Raw genomic sequence first — 24733 nt, 5'->3', positions numbered from 1 at the left:
TCCCGCCGTACCGCCGGCCTCTGCTGTAGCCACGTCGCAGGAGGCAGCACGGAGGTCGGTGTGTGTTCCTGGGCTCTGCCGTGACCGAGCGCCACAGCACGGCTGAGACGCACCTGCGTTTGTTCTCTCAATGCTGAGGCCAGAAAGCCGGTGTCCGATCGCTGGGCGGACATCAAGGTGTGAGCAGCCGTGTGCTCCCTCCGAGGGCCGAAGGGGATGGCTGGCCTGGCCTCTTCCCGTGTCTGGGGGCCCCGGGTGCTTCTTGGCTGTGGCCACGTCAGTCCCCTCTCTGCCTTGGTAGTCACGGTCCTCTGTCATTATCACATCCCCCTCTGCCTCCTTTTGTGAGGACACTCGTGGCTGCACTCAGGGCGCACCTGGGTCTCCCGCATCTCAAGGTCCTTCACTTAGTTGCATCTGCAGAGGCTTTATTGACAAATAAGGGGGCACTCACAGGTTCAGGGGTGAGGCCTGGATACCTCCGGGCGTCCCCAGGAGGGTAGGGGAGCGGGTCCTTCACCATAGACAGGGAGGGGCAGGAGGGGACAGGGACAGCAGAAGCATCGCTGTCATGGCACAGCCAGGGACTTCCGGATGGTTCTATGTGGTCAGAGAGGTTGGCATCCCAGGCAGAAGCATCACATCCAGGGGTTTGGCTCATTGGCTGTGGAATTGTAAACAGCCAGCACTGTGCGGTGCACGTGTGTGTGTGTGTGTGTGTGCGTGTGCGTGAGGCTGAGGAGTTTGTCCGTTAGTGGGAAAGCTTTAGAATCTAGTAAAGAGCATTAATCTACATTCAGTTTAGGAAAATTGTTCTATCGCTTGTGTGGAGGAGGGGCTGGGAGGGTCCAGAGCAGGGACCCGCACGCGGTTTCTGTGGACGCACGGTCCTGATGCTTGGCCTTCGGGCTACACAGTCGTCGACATGGCCGCCGGGCTCAGTGCTTCCTTCTCGTCCCGCTTACCTACACAGCTGGGCCCCTGCGCAGGGCGCTAAGGTGCTAGCACTGTTCCGTCTCGGTTTACACGGAGGGAGCTGAGGCCCAGGGGACCGAGGTTGGGCAGCTGATGGGTGGCAGAATGCGGGTGGGACCCGGACGGTCCGATCACCAGGAGGCCAAGGGGAGACGGCAGCAGGTGGAGGCCGTGGGGGCGGGACCCAAATCCAGAGCCGGTGCGCCGACCAGACCCCTGAGGGGAGAGAAGGCCGCCTGCTGGCTCCCAGGGTGGCTTCTGAGGGCTGGCAGTGCCCTCGGCCTGCTCTGCACATTCCTGAGGGAGCCCGTCCTGGTGCCGGCGGGCAGGGGGGCCCCGCGGTCAGGGAAGAGGTGCAGGCCGGGAGGTGTGGGGAGCCTGCACTGTACCTGTTCTGCCCCCGGAGACCGAGCTCACCTCAGGGAAGATTCGGGAGAAGACGTGGGAGGCAGGGAAGGAGCTGTGGGCTCACTGTCCCTCTGGCAGGAGGTGCAGCTGGGCGACACGGAGCACCCCGGAGGGAAGGAGGGGCCCAGGGGCCGAGGACGATTGCTCCTCCAGGATGGTGAGGGGCGGAGGGACAGAGGTGTCACAGGCTGGGGATTCTCACGGCTCATCACTCAGTCATGGTATTTCCTGGGCATGTTCAGTGTCCCTGAGAGTATAATGTGCAGATCAAATGGCCACTCAGGTGGCTGACTTGGACACATAGGTAGATGGTGGAGAAGGAACCAGAAAAGCAGGCGTAACTCAACGGTCCCCAAGCAGCAGGAGTGGCCTCTTCTCTCCAGACCCCCTGGACCAGGGCCAGGTGCATGGGAGGGGTGGCCCTGTGGGCTCTGCCTGGGGCCCCTGGTCACCTGCAAGAAGCGAGCGGGCAGGAGATGTGACAAGATGACCAGGGGCAGGCTGGTGACCAGGAGCGGAGGGAGGGGCAGGCTGGGGGCCAGGAGGAGGGCACGTCACAATGGTGACACCTGGCAGGCATTGTGTGCACCTCCCCTGAGGCCAGTGTGACAGCGGCCGGATGCAGGGCTGTGGGTTTGCGTAGGACTAAGGTGGGGCATGGGGCGGGGTTGAGGGGCCGTTGACGACCTGGGTGTGCTTTTGTTCCTTCGCAGATACATGTGGGGTTTCCACTGTTTGCCCTGCTGCCAGCCAGGAGTGTAAGCTCACAGCGGTCAAGTCCCTGCCCCCTGGCACCATGGCAGCGCAGAAGTGACCACAGGAGTTGCTGAGGGCGGTGGGGAGAAGGGGCGGGATGCCGTGGTAGAGAGAGGGCAGGCACCCAAGGGCCGTCCCTGGGGGGGTTGACGGCCCGTCTTTCCAAGGATCCGACACTTTAGAAAACTCCTGAAACGTGAGGCAGCCACGCAGAGAGGCAAGAGCATCCTGGTGGGGGGAGAGCGAGCCCCAGCCGGGGGTGCAGGAGGGCCACAGTGGCTGGTCAGCCAGCGGAGGGGTGAGGTCTGGGCAGGGGCCGCGCAGCAGCGGGGGTTTACTCCCGGAGCACGCAGTGACACGGTCCAATCCCCCGTGTGGCTGTAGCAGGTCTGCGGGGCAAGCAGGTCATTGGGGAGGGTGGTGGCAGCAGATGGGTGTTGGTTGGAGGGGGTGGGTGGCCTGACTGCCAGGTCTCCGGCTAGAGCCACCTGCCTGGAGGGAGGGGCTGCCGTGGAGGGAGGGGCCTGCCTGGGTCCTTCAGGGTGGTGGTAGTTCTCATGCAGCAAAAGGCATCTCCCGGGGTTCTGATGGAAATTTGGACCCTGGCAGCTGAGAATATGGTGGCTCTCCTGTCACCTGAGGGAGGAGTTGGGTGGGGGAGGAGTCTGGGGAGAGGAAGCAAGAATTAGTTGGAAATAGTAAGTTCAGAAAGCCCCGGCTTGGCGGCTGCCTGGAGATGGACGCTGGTCTGGGGCCGCCATGGCCACGCCAGCCAGGCTGCTGTGGTCCGTGCCGGGGACGTAAGCAGGGGTCAGGTGGTGACGAGCCACAGTTCCTGGCCGCCGCCCAGCTGTGGTGCTGCCCCCGGGGAGTGGGCCAGGGTCCTACGGCTCCAGGCCGAGAGGGTCCGTGAGACTCTGGTCCCTCCGTCATTTGCATCACTGGAAGCGTGCCAGGGACAGACCTTGCAGAAACAGAAGTATTTCTGCCTGGTTGACATCTGTCTTGTCCTCCTATCGAATATCACAGCCGCCCGGCCCAGGGGGAGTGCGCACACGTCTGCTTTGTGCCCTGTCTTGGAGCACTGGACTCAGGTGAACACGCTGATAACTGTGTGCTGTGACATTGGGCGGGCGGTGGCAGATGCCACGGAAGGGGACATGGGGTGTGCTGTCGGGNGCTTCTCAAGTGAGGCGGCATTTGATGAGAATACAGCTCTGGAGCCTGGCCCGCCCAGACCCCTCGGCACCCCCTCCCCCTCCCGCACCCCCTGCTGCTCCCTCTTTTCTGAGCTTGTAAAGCACCAGCCTCCACAGAATCACCCTTGAGCTTTCTGTCCTGCCAGTTGAGACGAAGGGTAGGGGAGAGTTTTGCTTTGGAAAGACTTCTCATCTTGCTGAATGAGAGAAACAACGATCCTGCTGGAGTCGGGGTTTGGTTAAGCCAAGGGAACGGCCACAGCCACAGAGCCGGGGCAGTCCGTTCCGGGTGCCTTCAGGCCGTCATGGCTTTGGGAAACTGCTGACCTCTCTCTTCTCTTTCTCTGGGTGCCCAGGTCCCGCCCGCCCTTCAGTCTGATGCCTGTCCAGCCCTCCAACCACCTGGAATGGAATGAGTCTATGCACTCCCTCCGGATAAGTGTGGGGGGCCTTCCGGTGCTGGCGTCCATGACCAAGGCGGCCGACCCCCGCTTCCGCCCCCGCTGGAAGGTGATTCTGCCGTCCTTCATGGGCGCTGCCATCCTCTGGCTGCTCTACTCTCACCGCCCACCCCCAGGCAGGCCCCCCGCACCCAACGCCCACAACTGGAGGCTCGGCCGGGCGCCCGCGCACCAGTACAATGACACCTACCCCCTGTCTGCCCCCCAGAGGGCGCCAGGTGGCACTCGGTACCGAATTGCAGTTATTGCTGATTTGGACACGGAGTCAAGAGCCCAAGAGGAAAATACCTGGTTCAGTTACCTGAAGAAGGGCTATCTGATCCTGTCAGACAGCGGGGACCAGGTGGCCGTGGAGTGGGACAAAGGCCACGAGGTCGTCGAGTCCCACCTGGCTGAAAGGGGGCGGGGCATGGAGCTGTCTGAACTGATCGTCTTCAATGGGAGGCTCTACTCTGTGGACGACCGGACAGGTGTCATCTACCAGATTGAGGGCACCAAGGCAGTGCCCTGGGTGATTCTGTCCGACGGCGATGGGACCGTGGAGAAAGGTAGGTCGACGCCCCTCCTGGCCTTGGCTGAGGTGTGGGGGGCCAACTTTGGGCCGGCTCTCTGCCACTCTGCCTGGTCGGCTTGGCGCGTGTGCGGTAAACGTGACCGGGAGGGACCACCGGGAAGAGCCGTGTCTCTCCTGCCCCTGCCCCTGCGCCACCTCCCCGACCCCGAGCTGGGAGTGAAGCCCTATGGGGCCTCGGAGCACACAGCTTCCAGCAGTAGGAGCTCTTTCCCAGAGGACTGGCCGTGAAGCAGGCTCCTTCCCAGGACTAGTCTGAGAGCCCCATCCACTGCTGCGCCTGGTGACCTCGGAGCGAGGCCTTTCGTATACCTTCAGGGGGTGTTCAGAGCTCAGGGGTGGCCCCCTGAGTGTCTTACATTTTNCGAGATCATGACCTAAGTGAAAGTCGGACGCTTAACCGACTAAGCCACCCAGGCGCCCCTGAGTGTCTTACCTTTAAAGCTGCGGTGTCTGATTGCTCTTATTTTGAACCGAGGCCTTATTGAAAAGGTTGGGCTGCCTGGCACCCCTTCTTGAACCCAGCCGAGGGGGGGGGTCTGTGTGTAGGAGTGACCTCACTGGAGTGGGTCCTGCGCTCAGAAACCAGCTGTCACCCACTGCTCCGTTGTCCCGGAAAGGAGTTACCACTGTCGGCCCGTGGGGAGCACAGAGAGAGCGAGCCAAAGCAGCCAGGGGGGAGTTGACAAAGGGGTGTGCCCTCTGGGAGCCAAGTGGCCGCCTCTCTGAGGTCAGCAGGAAGTAGCCGGGCCGGGGGGCGTGGGGGCCGCCAGCCCTCCCCCAGGGGTGAAACCCCTCCGTAGCCTTGGGCAGTTGGCAGGGAGCTGTCTCGGCCGAGGCTTTAGGAAAAACATCGGGAGCCCATTTCCTGCCTCGGTCTGTCAGCGTCTGTGGGCAGCCCTTACAGTTCTGGTCTTGCCCGATGGATCAGGAAGAAAGCGGAGTAACAGGAGCCTTGGGTCGGGTCATCAGAAGGGACCAGAGACCTGATAAAGGGAGAGGGTCTTAGCCTGGAAATGACCTGGGAGGTTGATGTCCCTGGGACCACAGGGCCGCCAGCGGGTTCCTCCAGAGCCACCTGCGGAGCATCTGGAGGCCGCGGCCCTGGGTCCTCGGGGCCAGCTCGCAGGACGTGTGCGGGAGGAAGCAGGCACGACGTAGGGCACGGGGCGTGGGAGTGGCTCTCCCATCCGCACATTCCGCGTGCACTGCAGCCTCAGTTGGCCTCACGGAAGGAGACCTGCCCAAGGAGATAAGCACGCCGGTCAGAGCGGACGGGGACCCCCGCCAGCCCCTCAGCTCTGGCCGCTGGTGCTTCACGTCTGCTCAACAGGCGCCAGGCGCGGTAGCAAAGACAGAGGTCGCTCTCTGCCCTGATAACCACTCCAGGTGCTTCCGCTTGCCCAGGGCGGGGGGTGATCCTCAGGTCGGGGCGCAGCTCGAGAAACAGTTTGGGGAGCAGAGGAGATTGGCCAGTGGAGCGACAGGTGAGACACCAGTGGCAGGAGCCGTTAGCATCAGGTTAGGACAGGTGTCTCAGCAGAGGCTCCCTGGATCGAGAGGCCGCAGAGAAGGTGCCGGGTGTCGTGGGAGTGGGAGCAGCAGGCAGGGGGCAGGTGCCTCACTGCCGACCCTCTGGGGAGGGGCCCTGAGCCAGACTCTTCCCTGCTCTCGTCATCGCCTCACGTGACGCCAGACCCCGCAGGAAGCCGGGGAGCCGAGGGGTGGCTGTCTTCTCAGGCGCTTCCCCGCGTCTCCTTGTCCCCAGGCTTCAAAGCCGAGTGGCTGGCGGTGAAGGACGAGCACCTGTATGTGGGCGGCCTGGGCAAGGAGTGGACCACCAGCACGGGGGAGGTGGTGAACCAGAACCCCGAGTGGGTGAAGGTGGTGGGCTGCAAGGGCAGCGTGGACCACGAGAACTGGGTGTCCAGCTACAATGCTCTGCGCGCCGCCGCCGGGATCCAGCCGCCAGGTAAGGGCCCGGCCCCCACAGGGCATCTCCCGGGCATCTCCCGGGGTGCCGCGTGCGCACCTTCTCTGGGCCGGGCGTGCGCGTGCAGAGCACAGCCCGGTGCTGGGGATTTGTGCCCCAGTGCGCCAGTGCTGCTCGCTCCTCCGTCCCTGCACTGTCCCCATCAGGTGGCCTCCTGCTGTCTCAGACCCCAGCCCCTCCGTGCGAGCTCTGCTGGCCGTTCCCCGCGTGTGGGGCCGGGGCCTCGCCCTGACCAGCTGGAAGCCTGGTGCACCCGGCTCTGGCCCTTCCTCACCTTCCAGGAGTGTGCCGGGCTGGCGGTGGGGGCCGGGGTGCTCCGAGCGGCCAGGCAGCTGGCCCAGGCTTGGGGGCGTGGCGCTGAGGACGTTGCTTGGCCCCCAGACAGGAGGGGGTGCTGCCTCCTCTTCAGCCTCGAGGGAGCGCCTCCCCCAGCCCCGATCCCTTCCTCACAAGTCCAACCTGCTGGTCGTCTCGCGCCTTCCCCTGGGCTCGTTCTTTGTTCTCCCTGGTTAGCAGCAGAGCAGACAGAGCCCCCGGCCACACGTGCCCAGGACGCTGTCCGTCCTGCTTTCCCATCTTTGTCCCTCTGGGTGACGGAGGACGAGGACCGATGGAGAGTCCCGCAGGAAGCAGCGAGGCCTCAATAGGCCCCGACGCCGGGCCAGGCCGCCTCGCGCAGTCGGCAGTGGGGAAGGAGGCACTGCGGACGCCCGACTGTGTGGTGGGGGGTCCTGCCTGGACGCTGGCCTTGGGGGGGTGGGCAGCCTGGTGACCCGGGTCTGTCGTGTGCCCCCAGGCTACCTCATTCATGAGTCAGCATGCTGGAGCGACACGCTGCAGCGCTGGTTCTTCCTGCCACGCCGCGCCAGCCACGAGCGCTACAGCGAGAAGGACGACGAGCGCAAGGGCACCAACCTGCTCCTGAGCGCCACCCAGGACTTCAGTGACATCTCCGTCAGCCACGTGGGCACCGTGGTCCCCACGCATGGTTTCTCTTCCTTCAAGTTCATCCCCGACACGGACGACCAGATCATTGTGGCCCTCAAGTCCGAGGAGGACGCGGGCCAAGTGGCCACCTACATCCTGGCCTTCACGCTGGACGGCCGCTTCCTGCTGCCGGAGACCAAGATCGGCAACGTGAAGTACGAAGGGATAGAGTTTATTTAAATTCAGACCAGCAAGGCCGAGCGGTGGACGGTTTTTGGCTCCATCAGGACTCACGTTTTATAAAATCCAGAGGATTGCACTTTTCCATGGGGTTTTGTGTTTGCTTTTTTTTTTCCCCCCTTTTCAGAGCTCAGGTGTGTGTGTGGTTCAGAGACCCTCCCCCCAGAACAGGGAGCTCAGCCCGGGGCGCGTGCAGCGGCGGGAGGGGGGTTCCGCAGTGCTGGGAAATGGGCCGGTGGGGGACAGCTCCCCATGGCCACCGGTTCTGTGCACCGCCCCCTGGTGGTGGGAGCTGGTCCCTGCGGGCGTCCTAACCCGGGGCCCCTCCTGACATGCGGCCAGCCCCCCTTCCAGTGCGCCTCCCTTTCTCTCAATCCCTTTGTTCTTTCGTTCAATAAACGTTTCTTGAGCTCCTACTATATGTCCAGCACTGTCCCCGCTGTGGGAGTGAGCGTGAGTCTGGAGCAGATCTGCCTGTAGGAACCCCCAGGCCACCCCCTCTTCCTTCCAGGTGAACCTCGTGCATTAAGTCCACTTCTCGAGGTTCCTCTACACTGCAGGGTGTTACAGGGCTGTGTGGACGAGGGCAGACCTCCAGGGACGCATCTGCACAAAACCTGCAGGAGAGGACACACGTCGGCTCGTTTGTCCTCAGCCTCACATCCGACAATCACCACCTCATGTGGCCGACTCCACAGTCTTTCCTTCAGGAAGATTCTGCGTCCAGGCAGCACTTTGACGTTCTAATTACCGTGCTCACCTCGCGGCACATATGCTGAGGTTTTAATTATTAACTTATTTTAATTAAACCAATTTCCTTCCTCACAGAGGAGTTGCCAAATCTTATCGCACAGAGCAAAGTCCTGTAGTTAACAGGCTCCTTCCCAGCAGCGGGGGAGGCTGGCGTGGAGTCCCGGCAGGCGCTGAGCCCGCTCACGAAGCCTCTAAGTCCCTGGTCAGAGGGCACGAGGGTGGAAGGTTAGCAGCTACCGGAAGCCGTCACGCGTTTCAAGGCTGCCACAAATGACGATCTGTTACTTCCTCTACGGGCCTGCCCTGGGTCAAGGGTGCTGGGCTGTTTCCAAGAGAGGGCGTGTAGGAGGCCCGCCTGGCCCCGTGGCCTCTGTCCCCTGACTTTTTAGTTCTCCCTTCCTCCCCTGGGGAGCTTGGGGCCTCTTCTCACAAACCGCTTCCCTGCCGCCCTGTGTTCCCTGCAGGCCCCAGGGCCACGGCAGCGGCTTCCGGGCCGGTCAGCCAGGACCAGAGCCAGGAGGGCCCTTCCCCTGAAGCGCCCTCACCCCTCAGGGCCGTGTGGGTGCCCGACGGTCCGGGAAGGGCCATCTTTTAGGCTCTGATGTCACCTGGGACTCCTGTGTCTCACAGACTTTTCCCACTTACGGACTCTGAGACCGCCGCTAGGAAGGAGCCTGGTGAGGACCCCGCTTCCACCGTAAAACCTCTAGCAAAGGCCCGTGAGCATCTGTTCCCTGGAACTCGGCTCCCGCTGGGCGTGGCCTGGAAGACCGAGGGTTTCCAGACTTTCCCGGCCGCGTCCTTGGTTAACGTCCCTGGCGCCGGGGCTGTGTGAGCTTTTATTTTTTATTTTATTTTTTTTAATATTTTTATTTATTTCTAGGAGAGAGAGAGACAGTGTGAGCAGGGGAGGGTCAGAGAGAGAGGGAGACACAGACTCTGAAATAGGCTCCAGGCTCTGAGCTGACAGTCAGCACAGACCCTGACGCGGGGCTCGAACCCACGAACCGTGAGATCATGACCTAAGCGAAAGTCGGACGCTTAACCGACTAAGCCACCCAGGTGCCCCATGTGTGAGCTTTTAAAACAGAAGCCAACTTAGGAAGGTTGGAGGACTTGGGACCGTCACTAAGTTGAGCCCGTTCTGATGGCACTTCGGTCACGGCCTACAGGCTCCCGAAGTGTGTCCTCCCAGTTAGGATTCATGGCTGCTTTAACGCTTGTCGTTTTTTGTTTCTGTATTCGCTGCTATAAGCATCAGCATCGTGTTCCTTCCTCCTGGAACCATTGTTTTCTAAACAATAAAGTGCCAGAGGGGACTGTGGCTGCTCCGTCTCCGCCTGCGCCTGCGGGTCTGCATTGGCTGTGGGCCAGGGGCCAGCTGGGGAGCGAAGAGGGGGGCGTTTCTCACACAGGCTGGGCTCTCTCCAGGGGACGCTCTGCGCTGTTCTGGGGCGGGGGTTACAGGCCACGGGAATTGGTGGCACCGGCACCTTCGCCGACCGGGGACTCTCTGGAAACAGAACCCTCCAGTCCTGACTTCAGCATCTGAAGTCCCTCACCGGTCCCGGCCCTGATGCTTCCCAGCTGTGTGGCCTGGACGGCACGTCTGACCTCTCGGTCCTTCGACTCCCTCGTCTGTGAAGGGAGGATGCTGAGCTAGCGTGCGCTCACCCGCTCTGCTGCCGCCCGGGCGGTGGGGCTCTCCGGGTGGCTGGGCGATGAGGAGGGGCCCGGGAAGGAGGTTAGATGGATCCGGGTGCCCTTAGCGTGTCTGTGGAGCTGCAGGGGTGAGACCGTTCCCAGGGGCGCGCAGCAGCCCAGGAAGCCCTACTCGGAACCTTCAGGAGCACGGGAGAGGCAGGGGCCGACGGAGAAGACGGGCCGGGCTGGCGTAGGAGAACCCGGAGGGTGTGCTGGCTGACAGCCGAGTGCACTCACAGGTCCCTTTCTCTCTCTAGACCCTCCCCGCCCTGCTCTGCGTCCCCAGGGGCTGACCTGGGGAGCCTCACCTACTGTCTGGAGGGAGGAGGATGAGTTGGGGGTCCCCAATTCCCTCCAGCGGGGTTGTGTCCGGCACAGTCTCGCAAGGCGGGTCCCTCTGCTCTCGCACCCTGCGCTCCAGTCACTGCTCCCTGCCCTCGGCCCTTCTGGCCTGAGAGTGGTCCACGCTCCTGGTACCACTCTCCCCCTTGCGGGGTCCCCACCCCTGCTCACTCAAGCCCCATAGGTCACCCCTTTCTGAAAGCCTCTGCCAATGACCGCAGTTTGGAGCTGCCTGTTTCCTACTGGGAACCTGACCCGTCAGATACCGCGGGGAGGTCAGGGAAGAAGGTCCGGAGAGTGTCCGTGGACTGAGCCACGAGGAGGACCCGGTGTTCTGGGCAATCCTCCCGAGATCGGCTCCAGGAGCGCTGGGGGGAAGAAGCCAGAGGGAGTCAGCCTGCGGCGGAACCAGACAAGAAACAGGACATGGAGGATAGGGAGCTGGAAAGCAGCCTTGGCTCGTCTCTCTGAGAAGCTCCAGATGCCACAGACTCTGGGCTCTCATACTCGCCGCACGGGCGGTGACTGTGGCCTGCTGGGTGCCATCTGCGTTTAGCGTATAACTCATCAGCAAAAAGAGAACCCCGAAACGCCATCTTGGAACGGGGTGAAAGAAAAGTACAATTAATTTCTTTCCAAATGTGAATCCTGTTAAAGTGCGTTAAATACGCACTTTAAATTGGTGAGTTGCAAAGTAAATTGTACCTTCATAAAACTGTTTAAAAGAGGGAAATGAAAAATACAATGCCTTCACGCCAAGAAAATTCCAAGGCCAAATGGTTTTACTGGTGACTTGTACCAAAGATTTAAGGAAGAAATAATACGAAGCCAACACAAAATCTTCCATGATTTTGGAAACCAGGGACACTTCCCGACTGACTGACGACACCACTATCCTGACACCAAACCTGGACAAACCTATTATGTGAAAAGAAAAGTATAGACCAGTAACCCTCACAAACATAGATGCAAAAGTCTCTGACAAAAGTTTGGCCAGTTGAATCCAGCCGTATATAAAAGGGAAAATAATTCATGAGAGAGTGTGTTTTATTCCAGGAATGCAAGGTTGGTTTAATATTCTAAAAGCAATGAAATCCACCACACTGGCAGACCAAAAAGGAAAAATCACATGATAATCTCGAAAGATACAGAAAAAGCATGTGACAGAATTCAACACCTGTTCACGATTGAAAAACAAACAAAACTCTCAGCAAACGAGGCATAAAAGGAACGTCTCTCACCTAGTACAGGGCACCTGCCATAAACCTACAGCGAACATCATACTTTGTGCTGAAAGACTGAACGTGTTCCCCCCCAAGGCTGGGAACGAGGTANCGTCCCCATCAACAACCTAATTTCTTATACTGGAGCCATTTTAAACCACATAGAAATTGCAAAACTGGTATAGTGTTGCTGGGCTCTCTTCCTGCAGCCGTCTCTGGCGCTAACGCTTTCCAGTTTTCGCGAGCGCAGGCGCAGCGATCAGGAAGCCGGCACTGCCCTCCTCAGTTTTATTCGCGCTCCTCCTGTGGGTTGTCCCAGACAGTGCAACCGGGCAAGGAGAAGAAAGCCACTCAGACCGGAAAAGAAAGAGTAAAACTCTCTTTGTTTGCCGAAGACAAGATCGACTACGCAGAAAAGCATAAGAAGTCTTCAAAAAACAGCTACCAGAACCGACAGTTGAGTTCAGCAGAGCCACAGGATGCACGGCGCATGTGCGGAAATGAGCTTATTTCTGTACAGCCACTGCTGACAGTTGGGAACCCTGAAACAGTCGGACATAGAAACCTAACAAAACACACGCAGGATCCATAGGCCGAAACTGCAAACCACTGGTGAGATCAAAGAAGACCCAAATAAAGGGAACAGTATACTGTCTTCGTGGATAGGAACTCAGTTTTGAGAAGGAAAAAAACAGAATCAAAGGACTGACACTATCTGACCTGTAGACTCAATATAAAGTTATAAGTAATAAAGCTGTTGAACGATAGACATATACATCAGAGGAACAGAAGGGTCTGTGAATAGATCTGTATGTGTGTGATCAGTGGATTTTAGACCAAGGTGTCAGGGCACTTCCGCCGGAGAAAGACTCTTTGTGTAAGTGGGGTTGGGGCCACCGTAATCTATACAGAAACAAATGGTTGAAACCCTCAACCCCCACCACTCACAAAAGTAACACAGATTAGATCATAGAACTAAATGCAAGAGCTAACGATACAAAACTCCAGCAGACCGTAGACTTTGGGTCAGGCAGAGACTTGTCCAACATGACACCGAAAGAATGAGACCTTGAGCTTCATTTATATTCCAAAGCTTCGTCCTGCAGAAGACACTGTTAAGAATATGAGAAGGCACGAAAAGATAAAAACAAAATCTGCAAGTCCTTTCTGCTGAAAGACTTGCATCCAGAATACATAAAGAACGTGTACAACTCAATAATGAAACATTCAGCCTGGTCCAAGATGTGCCTGAGATTTAAATAGACGCTTCACCAAAGAGGAGGTATCAGTGACAATCCAGCATCCGAAAAGATGCTCAACAGTATGAGCCGTGGAAGCCACCGGGAGACCCCACTGCATCCCCACCAGAGTGGATAAAATTAAGAAGACTGGCAATGCCGAGTACTGGCGAGGATTTAGAGCCGCTGGGACGCTCAGTTGCTAGTAGGGATGCAGAACTGGTTCGGCCGCTGTGGGAAACGGTCTGACGGTTTCTTTCAAAAGTTAAATGTCTGTCACATGACCCGGTAATCCTCTCCCTAGGATACTTCACACAAAAGAAAGCAACGCTATGTTCACACCAAGTCTTCTCCCCAGATGGTCCTCAGAGCTCTATTTATAGCAGTTAAAACCTGGCAATGACCCCAGTGTCCATCAGCGCACGTAAATGCACACGCACATCGTAGTCCGTCCACGTGGGGCGCCGCTGCTCGGGACAGAAAGGAACCAATAGCTGGTATCGGCAGTGACGTGAATGAATCTCAGAAGCCTCGTGCTGAGTAAGACAGCCGGATACAAAACATTACATATGGCATGTTTCTGCTTATACGAAAGTCTAGAACGTGCAAAACACATCGGTGGTCGCCAGGGATGGGGGCTGGCGGAGGGTACTGACTACAAAGAGGGATGTTCGAGGACGATGAAAATGGTCTGTAGCTCACGGTCATGGTCACGGTTGCCGTTTGTATACCTCTGTCAAGACTCATTAAATCCATGCATTTTAACGGATGTAAATTATATCTCAAAAGAGCAGAGGACAGAGACAGAATCTGAAGCAGGGTCCACACTCAGCATGGAGCCTGACTCGGGGCTCAATTCCATGACCCTGGGATCATGGCCTGAGCCGAAACCAAGAGTCGGACACCCAGCAGTCTGAGCCATCAAGGCGCCCCGAGGCAATTTTTTTAAAAAAAGAAAAAGTGTGGGTTTGGATCCCAGCTCCTTCCCTTCTAGCTGCACAACTGGGCACACTCTGCCTCTCTCACCTCCGTTTTCTCATCTATAAAGGGGGTGAGGAAGAGCAGCTGCCGCCTTTAGGGTACTGCCCTTGGGGTAGAGCGAAAGGTCTGGGGTAGACCTCATGGGCAGCATTCCTGCGCTCGGCGCGGAGGTGGGGGAGATGCAGGAGAGAGAACCTGTACGAGCCGGCCGAGTGTCCTCGCCTCCGGAACCCCCCGGGACTCCCCCAGCCATGGTGGCCGCAGGCCCCCCTCCTCCCCCCGGCGACAGCAGCTGGGGCACCGTCTGCAGTGTCCGGGACTTTCCGTCTCAGCGACACCAGGCCCTCTCCAGCTCCCTTCCGCGCTCCCCTCATGGAAAGGCCTGGAGATCCCCGGGAGAGCCCACACCCGTGCTTGGATTCCATGAAGAGGCCTCAGCCTTATGTCTTCCTTGGCTGAACCCGAAGGACTTTGCGGGACTGTGGGGCCAGCGACTCAGCAACTCGAGCTGTGAACAGCGCACTGTGAAAATTAGGAAAAAGAAACCTCGGTTCGAACGGAGGGGGCGGCGGGCAGCGGTTGCCAAGTGCACACCCAGCAGGAGGAGACCACGTTGCACCTGGTCAAGACCCCTCCTGGGGGAAGGAAGGGGTCCCCCCCCCAGCCCCAGCTCAGCCAGTGAGAAGCCACCATTCGCCATCTCCCAATTTACTCCAGGGGACTTTCTGTTCATAACAGTCCCTCCCTTTCCTCTAAAAAAATTGCCTCCCCTTCCCTGCCCGGTGGGATTGCCCATGGCTTTGCCATAGGCTGCTTCCTCCAGGTAGCAATTCTCGGCTCTTCCCGAATAAACTGACTTTTGCTGGGAAGAGAACTGGCAGTTTCCTGTTTAAGGGTAACGCCCACCACCTCCCAAAGGACTTCCTTTGTATTCCTTTCCTGACGGGCAACTTGTTGGGGCGAAAATCGTGGGGGCTGCGAGGAGGGGGTCCTGGAGGCTCGGAGGTTCTGTGCCAGTGAACCCTCAAGCTCCTGAGTCTGGACGGGATTTTAAAACTCACCACAGTCTCTCTTGCCAGCACTGTTTCTAGATGCTTCTCCCCGCTGGGTATCTGGTTTCTTTGGAGAGGACTAGATGAGCCGTGTAGCCCCCCTAAAACCTCACACGGTGGGCAAACAGCCATTTAATGCCTGACCTCGGCACTCCCTCCTGGGAGCTCACTGCCAGGGAGGGTGGTTCCCGGCCCGGCGCACATGGCAGCCACCTGGAGGGCTTTAATGCCGGGGCCTGTCCCCACCCGGAGATGGTGACGAGGTGGATCTGCGCATCAGGAGTGTGTGACACTCCCAGGCGATTGTCACGTGCAGACCAGGCTGAGAGCCACCTAGGCTAGAGACCTGGGACATTCCAAGGGACAAATCATCTGACCCGTGGGATGCAGGTGACAAAAAACAAAAGAGGGCATTCGTTGGCTCATTTAACCGCTAGCGAATCCCAGGACTTGACCTTGGCAGCTGGACCCAGGGGCTCAGACCGCAGAATTGGGACCTACTGCCTCTGGGTCTCAGCCCCACCCCCACCTGCAGCCTCAGGTGGGCTTGCGCCAGGGCATCTGCTATCCCCCCCTCCCCCACAGTCCTAGGGGACCCTCCCCTCCCGCTGGGCTGGCTGCCATCCCGCCTGCAGGGCCCTGAGCTGCCAGGTCTGGGTCAGACTCTGGGAGGAGCCTGGGCCCCCAGACAGCCCGGGAGTGCGAGCAGGTGCCTTCCCGAGGGAAAATCGCGGTGCTGCTTAGTCGGGGGGGGTTGGGGGGAGAAGTGGCTGTGAGAGGGCTCCGTGATTTACAGCCGCCCCGCGGGGGTGAGATGCTGGGAGAAGAGCCCGTTCTGGGGGCGGGTGGTGTGCCCCGACGGCGCCCGGTGCAGGCCCTGGGGTCACCGCTGCGTGTGGGGTCCAGCGCGTCCCTTGCTGGCTGCATCCTTGACCCCGCTGTCTCACGTCCCCGAGCCTCCCTCCCGCTGTACGGGGACGCCGCCGTGCAGCCTGGCAGAGGACGGCCATCCCCACATGCCCATGTGGGCCGCGTGCCAGACCCCAGAGCCTGCCCCCAGCCTTGGGAGGGGGCCCAGGCCTCACCAGCAGCCCCAGCCTGTCTGTGCCCACCCCCTGCCCTTCCCGCCTCCCCCTCCCTTGCCCTCCCCCAGCGCCTGCCCCTTGGGGCCAGTCCAGCTCTGGCCCCCTTGCCCCGGTTATCAAGCCCCTTAGACGACAGCCTTCATGTCCAACATCTGCAGCCAGAGCTGAGCAGAGGGAGGGGCCCAGGGAGCCTTGGGCTGGCAGCCAATCCCAGAAGAAACCCAGGTCAGGTGGTTTCTAGGAATCGAAACTAGACTGTTTCCTGCGTATTTGCTGGGACCAGCCTGGCCACACTGCACACGGGTTTCTGGGTTGAAGAGGGTCCTGCAGCAGTTGTAGGGAGACAATCCAGGGCAGCCTTCAGTAGTTGCCTCAGGTAAGCTCTTGCCTCTTGTTCCCAGGTGGGCGTCCTCGCTACCCAATGTAACCTAGGGGGTACACTGTCCCTGTTTGTACTCAGCTGGGGATCTAGTACTCTTCCTCAGCCCAGAAACCATCATTGCTGCTCCCAGATACACGGGGTCTCTATGTACAGTTGTCCAGGCTATTCACTGCACACGGGCAAAGGGCAAACACACTTAGAATTTAGCCCAGTGCCCTCTCACCAGTTTGTGCCTTCCAGCCCAGGCCTACACCTGTCCAAAGGAAAAGTAACTTTTTCTAATTTGCAGCAGGCACCATTAGGAGCCAGGGGCAGGCAGCCTTATCCCAGTTTGCCATAGGAGGGAGTCAGGCTACAGCAAGAGGCCGTGACTGCCTCAAGGGCAGCCAAATTTGCATACCACGTACCAGGTGCTTGATTGGCCATCGTTAATGCAAAACTGGGGTGCTGCCTCAGGGTCGCCAGCCCAGAACTAGTAGGGGTGCCCACTTGCTGGGCCCAGGAGTGGAGTGGGGCCACAGGATTGTCCCCGAGCCAGAGGGACCATGACTGGCCCCTCCACCTTCGGGACATGGCGAGAAAGGCAGGTGAGGAGCAGGCTGGCATGAAGATGAAACCAAGCCCCAGGAATTACAGAGAAGCAAGAACTCCAGGCAAACGTTGGAAGAGCTGCCTCCCCGCCCCCACCAGCTGGCTCCGAGCCTCAGTTTCTTTTGTTTTACTTTTTTTTTTAATGTTTATTTATTACTGACAGAGAGAGACAGAGCATGAGCAGGGGAGGGGTAGAGAGAGAGGGAGACACAGAATCTGAAGCAGCTCCAGGCTCTGAGCTGTCAGCACAGAGCCCGAGGCAGAGGCTCGAACCCACAAACCGTGAGACCGTGACCTGAGCTGAAGGCCATTCAACTGACTGAGCCCCCCAGGCACCCCCAAGCCTCANCAGCTCCAGGCTCTGAGCTGTCAGCACAGCCCGAGGCAGAGGCTCGAACCCACAAACCGTGAGACCGTGACCTGAGCTGAAGTCGGCCATTCAACTGACTGAGCCCCCCAGGCACCCCCAAGCCTCGGTTTCTTGGGGACACTAACCTCGGAGGTGGCAGCACCACGTCCCCCGCTCAGCATTTCCTCCTCCTGACTGCTCCCCCGGCCCCTGTCTCGTCTGCACCCCCACCCCGCTGCAGCCAGTCCCAGGCCTCAGCCCCATCTCCCCCTTCCAGCCACGGCCTCGGGCCCTCTCTGTCACTCCCACCTGGATTTCTGAGGACCTCCTGAGGTGTCCCCTCCCGTCAGGGGCCCCCAGAGCCCCCAGGGCTTGCCCACAGGAGTCCAGCGCCCAAGAGTGAAGCCCTATCTTCAGCAGGGGCCCCCAGGCCTCGGGACCTGGGCCCTGCGGGGCGCAGCTCCTCCCTCCCTCTACAGCCTCGCCCGGGGCCTGGTTTTCCCGAGATAGACTTCTGTTCCCGCTGCTTAGGGGCCTCCGCCAGCTCCCCCCGCCCTTCGCCTGGGCAAGTCTTGCCCCTCCTTACGTGCCCGGGACCACCCCTCGGGTGGCGGCGTCTGTCACACTCACCGCCGAGAGCCCGGACCGCGCACGCAGGGTCTGGAGGGTCGCGGTGGCACCAGGGCGGCCCAGTTCTGCCGTCTGACTGCTGCTTCCCCCCACAGGACGAGGACCTCCCGAGACAGCCATGGCCCTCCCTCGGCTCCTCTGCGTGTGGCTGCTGCTCGCAGGGACCCACGGTGAGCTGAGCCCCGGAGTCCCCAAAGCAGCCGTCTGAGAAGCTGCCGCTCCCCGGTCTGTGGGGCTGACCCCTCCCTGCAGAAAATCTAGGCAAAGTTCTGCCCGGGTCAGCGGGGTCAGCCCTGGTCTGTCTCCTGCTCGGAGCCCTGGTCAACCCCAGTGACACCAAGGGAGTCTCCTTTTCATCCAGTGGGAACCAGAGGGACTGAGCACCAGGAGCCGTCACACAGGCCAAATGCTGGGGGCAGTGGGGGCGGGGGCGGGGGTCACGAGTCAGTGCCCTGCGGACACAGACTTCAGAGTTCCGGACGCCTGTCCTCAGGAGTGTCCTCGGGAGCCCCTCGTGTGTCCTGGTGACCCCACGGGGGCCAGCTGCCCCCCTGAGAACTGCCCTCTGACATGGCGCCCGGCTCCCGCCTGCCCCCGGCGTGTCCTGCCCGTGTTTCCGGGGGGGGGGTCGCTGGGCCTGCCGCCCCGGCCTCCCCCACAGCCCTCCCAGGCGTCCCTGCCGGGTGCACAGGCTGCATTCCCGAGCCCCAGACGCCCTCACTCCTCCTCCATTCTGCCCCGGGGTCCCGCCTCCCCTGTTCTCAGGCTTTAGGGTCCGGCTGCCCCACGTGCCCCCTGTCCACCAGTGGGGGACGGCCTCAGACCTCAAAGATAAGAGGAGGCATTCTGCCCCGTGTGTGGGGGCGGGGTGTCGGGGCACATCCGCCACCCCTGCCCAGCGGGTGACCCCCCTCGAGGATGGGTGGGGGGCTTTAAAGTTCATTGTAGGGCGGGCACCCCCGCTGGGGGGAACAGACAAGCGGTGCCCCCGAACAGGGATGGAGGCCCCGCCTTCCTCCCTGCTGATCTTTGTGTTCCCGCGGGGACCCTGAAGGTGTGGAAGATGGGGACATGCGTCTGGCCGACGGGGAGAGCGCCAACGAGGGCCGCGTGGAGATCTTCTACAGAGGCCAGTGGGGGACGGTGTGTGACAACCTGTGGGACCTGACAGATGCCATTGTTGTCTGCCGCGCCCTGGGCTTTGAGAATGCCACCGAGGCTCTGGGCAGAGCCGCCTTCGGGCCAGGTAGGCCTGCCGCTCCCAGGTCCCCCGGAGCTGGGACCGGCTGCCAGGGAAGGGACCGTCGCCTGAGACACGCACACAGTGTGCCCCTCCCTCCACTTTGGCGAACACTTAAACTGCTAACACCTGAGCTGGCCAGGTGCCCACAGGCAGGCACTCACGCTGGCCTTGCCGGCGGCCGGTCCCTCAGGCCCTGGGAATGTACCCCCCCCCCCACGTCTGTGGGCACGAACATCCCACTGACTCAGTGCCCGTGACTCTGAAGAAACGGAAATAATCCAAATAATCGGAGGGAGGGGGAGACTACAGATGAAGGCTAGTTTGTGGTGTCCCCAGAATAAGCCCGAACCCACACTCAGATCGCTGCCAGGTCACACCCGGGGACAGACCCCGCGCGGTAGCGGGAGGGCTGGCCTCTGAAGTCGGCACTCCCGGGGGCGCAGCCCGGTCCGCGGCCCCCCGCGCCGGCAGCGGAGGGCGCCAGCACCCCCAGCGCGTCCCTGTGTGCCTGCAGGCGCGGGCCCCGTCCTNGGACGCCGGCGTGATCTGCACCAACGGTGAGCCTGCGGGCGCGCTCTCTTCGCCGCGCCCCTCCCCGCGCGCCGCCCCGCGCCCACGCGCGTACTCCTTCCCCACGCGCCGCGCCCATGCGCGTATTCCTTCCCCCACGCGCCACGCCCACGCGCGTACTCCTTCCCCATGCGCCACACCCACGCACGTACGCCCTCCCCGCACCCACGCGCGAACTCCTTCCCCGCGCGCCGCTGCGCGCCCACGTGGGTACTCCTTGGCCACGCCCACGCACTCCTTCCCCACGCGCCACGCCCACACGCCGTCCCGCGCCCCGCACGCCTGTTCCGGAGGGGGCAGGAGGTCACCGGGCTTCTCAGAAATGCTCCGCTTGACCTGGACCTCGGGCAGGGCCGCGGGTCCCCTGCGCAGGACACCTGCGTCTTCAGTCGAACCCCAGCCTTTTACCTTCCTCCGTGCTCGGTCCGCAGCAGGGAAGGCAGCGCCCACGTGCCTGCACAGCAAGCCGGGCGGCCTTAAACCTGACCCTCCGGCCTCCCGCCTGCTCCGCCACTCGTGCTGCGCCCTCCCGGCTGCTCTGTGCCCTTCAGTCCAGAATCCTGTCGTCCTTCCTGGGCTTCACATGGGGCCGGGGGGCACGGGCAGCCCCCGAGGCTTGGACGGAGCCTTCACAATCGGATAGAGCAGCACAGAGCAGCGGCCGGAGGGCCCTGGGGGTGGGGGCAGGGCAGGGAGCAGCCCTGGCGGGGAGCCCGTGCTGACAGTGGGGTGCGCCGAGGAACGCGGGGCTGCACCCGCCTGGCTGACTTGTAACCCTTCCTGAAAAAGAAAGAACAGGTGGGATTTGGTTCCTAGTTAGGTCCTGGGAGTGTTGGGGGAGGGGTGCATCCCCCCTGCACCCCCCTGGGGCGCTCAAGCGGCTTCTCTAGGCCTCAGTCCCCTGAAGGAGCTGCTAGGGACCCCATGGCTCTACACTGAGTTTCTAGAAGACTCTCCCTCTTCAGAGGGTCAAGCCGGGGAGAAGGCTTGGCTTTTAGAAGGTACCACCTGGGTGACCTTGAGGGGTCACCTTGGGTGGTTGGGATTTTAAGGGGGGCGGCTCAGGCTTTGGACGTCGGCAGAGCTGCTGTCCGAATGTGGGGGAGCAGCGGTGCTAACTCGGGGTCTCCCACAGGGGTGGGGGGGGCTCCGCGCCACAGAGGTGAACGGCAGCCTCGCCTTCCCCGGAGCCTCCCGGATAGACGGGGCAGGAAGGAGACAGAGCCCGGGGAGCAGAGGTGTTCTCGGGTGACGGCGCCCGGCCCCTCGTCCTAACAGCATGCTCCCCTCTGCTTCTTGTAGAAACCAGCAGCGCCCACACCCTTGACCTGTCGTATGAGCTCCCTGCGGCTCTGGAGCAGATCTTTGACAGCCAGAGGGGCTGTGACCTGTCCATCAGGGTGAGGGTGAAGGACGAGGAGGAGGGGGGCCTGGACATGTGCGGCCACAGGCTGATCCTGTCCACCAACCCCGAGGCCGAGGCCCTGTGGAGGGAGCCGGGCTCCACGGTCACCCTGGAGGTGGACGAAGAGTGCCTGCCTGTCGTCAGAGACTTCATCAGGTGACCACCCTGGGGCTGGGGGTACCGGGCAGGGCTCACTCACCTCCCTCCGACGGGGAACCGTAGGGGGTGCGGCACCGACCACATCGGTGCTTTCCCAAACACACGTGTGTGCACCCACATATCCACGTGGTTTTAAATCGGCGCACACAGATCCACACGTGTGCGCATACACACCCACACGTGCACACATGCCTGGGTGTGTGTGTGTACACATCTGCACACATGCTTAAGCTCACAGTTGTGTGCATCCCACCCTCTCACACTCTTGTGCACACACTCACAGTGGCACACTCCTGCATATACCTGCACGCTCCACACTGACACACATGCACCCTGAACACGCACGCTGTCACACGCAAGTATATCAACTTTCAGAAACACTGTGTGAAAAGTCTGCCAGCCGTCGGCCCACCAGAAGGGGCGTCAGACCCTCTGTGGGCTACACATCCACCCGGCGATCCAGACCCGGACTGGTTTGGGGCCAGGTCGCTGGAGGGGCCTGGGGCAGAGCTGGGAAGGGGCCCCGCACGCCGGAGGCCTCGCTCCGGGCCACAGCCTCCTCGGAGGCCCAGCGTGCGTGTGTTGCAGGAGAAGTCAGGAGCCCCAGAAACACGCGCACCCATCTCTGACGTCACGTGAGAACATGGCCTAAGATTCCCAAGGACCTTAAACATAGTCCTGCACCCCCCTCCCCCATCACGCTCTGGCCTCGCTGGTGTGGACGGGGGAGCACCTGTGACCCCAGACCCGTCAGAGTCACCCCCGCCCCCGGCACGTGAGCCAGCACCCCATCTGAGGACACCGAGGCACCAGGGCCCCCCCACTCCTTACATTCCCAAAGCACTTCTTTAAAAAGAGCTGTTCCTTCTGGTTCTTAAGACCTAAAGCTTTACGTGGCTGCGAGCGAGCGACATTTAAGAGAAAACAACAAATGGCAATTAAGGCAGATTAAAGCGGTTTCTTCCAGCCGCGTGTAGGAAGTTGGAGCCACCTTCCCCCCCACTTAGGGACCCGTTTCTAGGATTTGTCTGAGAACCAGGCACGTGCCCTTCCCGCTGGATTCACGCCCAGGACTCTGGAGAGCGGCGATGCGCCTCCCGATCTCTCCTCTGTCTCTCCCTCCCCCGCTCCTGTCTCTCTCTCTTTCCCCCACCCTCTTTCCCTTCTGTCTGTCTCTTCCTCCTCTCTCTCTCCCCCTCCTCTGTCTCTCGCCACTGTCTCTCTCCCTCCTCCTCCTCTCTCTCTCTCCCTCCCCTTTCTCTGTCTCTCCTTCCCCTCTGTCTCTTCCCTTCTCTCTCCATTTCTGTCTCTGCGCCCCCACCAAAGGCAGAGAAGCTGCAGCGAGCTGGGTACCCTTGGCCTCCTGACCCCGTCCAGCCGCCAGAAGGTGTCAGGATCCTCACTGAGGGCACAGACCCTCCGCCTTCCTGCCCGAGGCCCCGTGTGGNCCCGCCCTGTGAGTTCTGGTCGCCAGCAGAAATCACACGCTGAACTTCTAGAATACCAAGTGCAGGAAGGGACGAGGCCAGAGGGCATGCCTCAGCCACCGTCCCTGGGCACGGGGTCCCCGACTCCTCCCGAGGGGACCGTGGCTCTTCCAACGGCAGGACCCCACCCGCCCCGTCCCGGGAGAGGGACAGACCCCTTCCACACGTGCTCTCGCCCAGCACAGTGGGTCCTGGTGGTGCCCTGAGTCCCGGAGCCAGTCACAGACTGGGTGTCGCCGGGGTGGGCTTCCCGTCAGCAGGGGAAGCAGACAGGGAGCAACCAGGGGTGACGTCCACGTCATGGGGGCAGGACACAGGTGCTGGGGACAGAGGGGTGCCGGTGGGCGCCCAGCAAGGGACCGAAGGGGCCCGGCCAGGGCTGCGACGGCAGGAAGGAAGGGGCAGTGCGGTGCTGAGGCTCGAGGCGGCCGCAGGTCCTGGCGCCCAGGGCACCGCGGAGGGTGACGACCCTGATGGTGGGGACAGAGAACAGCGGTTGGCGGGGCTGCCTCCCTCACAGGCGGGGGGCGGAGCGTCATGCCCACGGCCCTGGTATCTGCCTGCCTGTGAGATCTGGGCAAACGTGCGCTTGGAACGTGGGGCGACCCGGAAGATAAATCGGGGGGGGGCAGCGAATGCCTCGAAATGGGGCACCCGCGGGGGTGTCGCTGGGTCGGTGGCAAACTGGTGATAGAAGGTGATGTCGGAGAGGCAGGCCCGGCACGCGCCGCCCGGTCAGCGCTCGCTGCCTTCCCCAGGTACCTCTACTCCCGGAGGCTGGACGTGTCCCCGGCGGCGGTGAAGTGCTTCCACAAGCTCGCCTCCGCCTACGGGGCCTGGCGGCTGCAGAGCTTCTGCTCCAGCCTCTTCGCCGTCCTTCTCCCCGAGGACAGCTCCTTCCAGACGCCGCTGGACCTCTACGCCTACGCGCAGGCCACCCGGGACCCCGTGCTGGAGGCGCTGTGCCTGCAGTTCCTGGCCTGGAACTTCGAGGCCCTGACGCAGGCCGAGGCCTGGCCGGCCGTCCCCGCGGCCCTGCTGCGGGCCCTGCTCTCCAGGAGCGACCTGGCCGTGCCCAGCGAGCTGGCCCTGCTGACGGCCGTGGACGCGTGGAGCCAGGAGACGCAGCCCCTGCCCGGCGAGCTGGAAGGCGTGCTCCGCGAGGTGCGGTTCCCCATGATGCTGCCCGAGACCCTCTTCGAGCTGCAGTTCAACCTGTCCCTGTACGGGGCCCACGAGGCGCTCTTCCGGGAGCAGACCCTGCGGGCCCTGCAGTTCCACACGGTGCCGCTCCGGCTGCTGGCCCAGCACGGGGGCCTGAACCTCAGCGACAGCGCCTTCCAGCCCCGGCTCTACACCTCGCCCACCTGGAGCACCAACGTGTCTCGAGAGGCCCGGGCCGCGGCCCCCCGCTACCCGTACAAGGCCTACTGGGCCGAGCCCAGCTACCGCTACAACCCCACCCAGTCCTTCCAGACCCCGCAACACCCCAGCTTCCTGTTCCGCAGCCGGCTGGTCTCCTGGTCCGCCGCGCACCTCCCCACGGTGCAGAGCTGCTGGAACTACGGCTTCTCGTGCAGCCCGGACGAGGTGCCCCTCCTGGGCCTCTCCAGGTACGACTCCTCGGATCCCACCATCGGCTACCAAAACAAAGCCCTGATGCTCTGCGAGGGCCGCTTCGTGGCGGACGTCACCGATTTCCTGGGGCAGAAGGCCCTGATCCCCAACGCCCTGGGCACCAACGGCTCCAGGAGCGCTTCCGTCTTCCCCTGCCGGCCAGGGGCCTTCAGCGGCTTCCGGGTGGTCATCCGCCCCTTCTACCTGACCAACGCCTCCGGCCTGGCCTAGGCCGCGCGGAAGTCCGGCGCCTCCCGGGCCGGCGCCTCCCGGGCCGCCGCCTTCCCACCGCCGCCGGCTGCCACACCGGCCACCAGAGGGCCCTCCCGCTTTCCCGGATGCCTCTGAGCTCAGAGAACGTACTGGAAGGTTTCAATAATGCTCACCACCCA

At 61.6% G+C, this 24733-nt stretch overlaps 2 protein-coding genes across 2 annotated transcripts in view; both read left to right on the top strand.

Moving 5' to 3' along the window:
• Positions 1-7946, top strand: part of CANT1 (calcium activated nucleotidase 1) — a 13668-nt gene extending 5722 nt beyond the window's left edge. The window contains exons 2-4 of the mRNA XM_077755165.1: positions 3695-4347; positions 6139-6342; positions 7160-7946. Of these exons, the coding sequence (XP_077611291.1) occupies positions 3717-4347; positions 6139-6342; positions 7160-7530 (1206 nt within the window). The 5' untranslated portion in view covers positions 3695-3716 and the 3' untranslated portion in view covers positions 7531-7946. The remainder of the gene's footprint in view (positions 1-3694; positions 4348-6138; positions 6343-7159) is intronic.
• An 8220-nt stretch (positions 7947-16166) lies between these two features.
• LGALS3BP (galectin 3 binding protein) lies at positions 16167-24726 on the top strand. The gene is given in 7 exon segments (XM_077755161.1): positions 16167-16284; positions 17956-18030; positions 18915-19106; positions 19618-19633; positions 19635-19660; positions 20976-21234; positions 23483-24726. Coding segments are annotated over 6 exon segments (1635 nt in total). The 5' UTR covers positions 16167-16284; positions 17956-17978; the 3' UTR covers positions 24573-24726.
• Positions 24727-24733: the final 7 nt, after the last annotated feature.

The sequence above is a fragment of the Crocuta crocuta genome, unplaced genomic scaffold (assembly GCF_008692635.1).
Source record: "Crocuta crocuta isolate KB4526 unplaced genomic scaffold, BGI_CrCroc_1.0 scaffold50, whole genome shotgun sequence".
Lineage (NCBI taxonomy): Eukaryota > Metazoa > Chordata > Mammalia > Carnivora > Hyaenidae > Crocuta > Crocuta crocuta.
The sequence above is the reverse complement of the archived record's forward strand: the minus strand, read 5'-3'. Positions and strand labels throughout refer to the sequence as shown.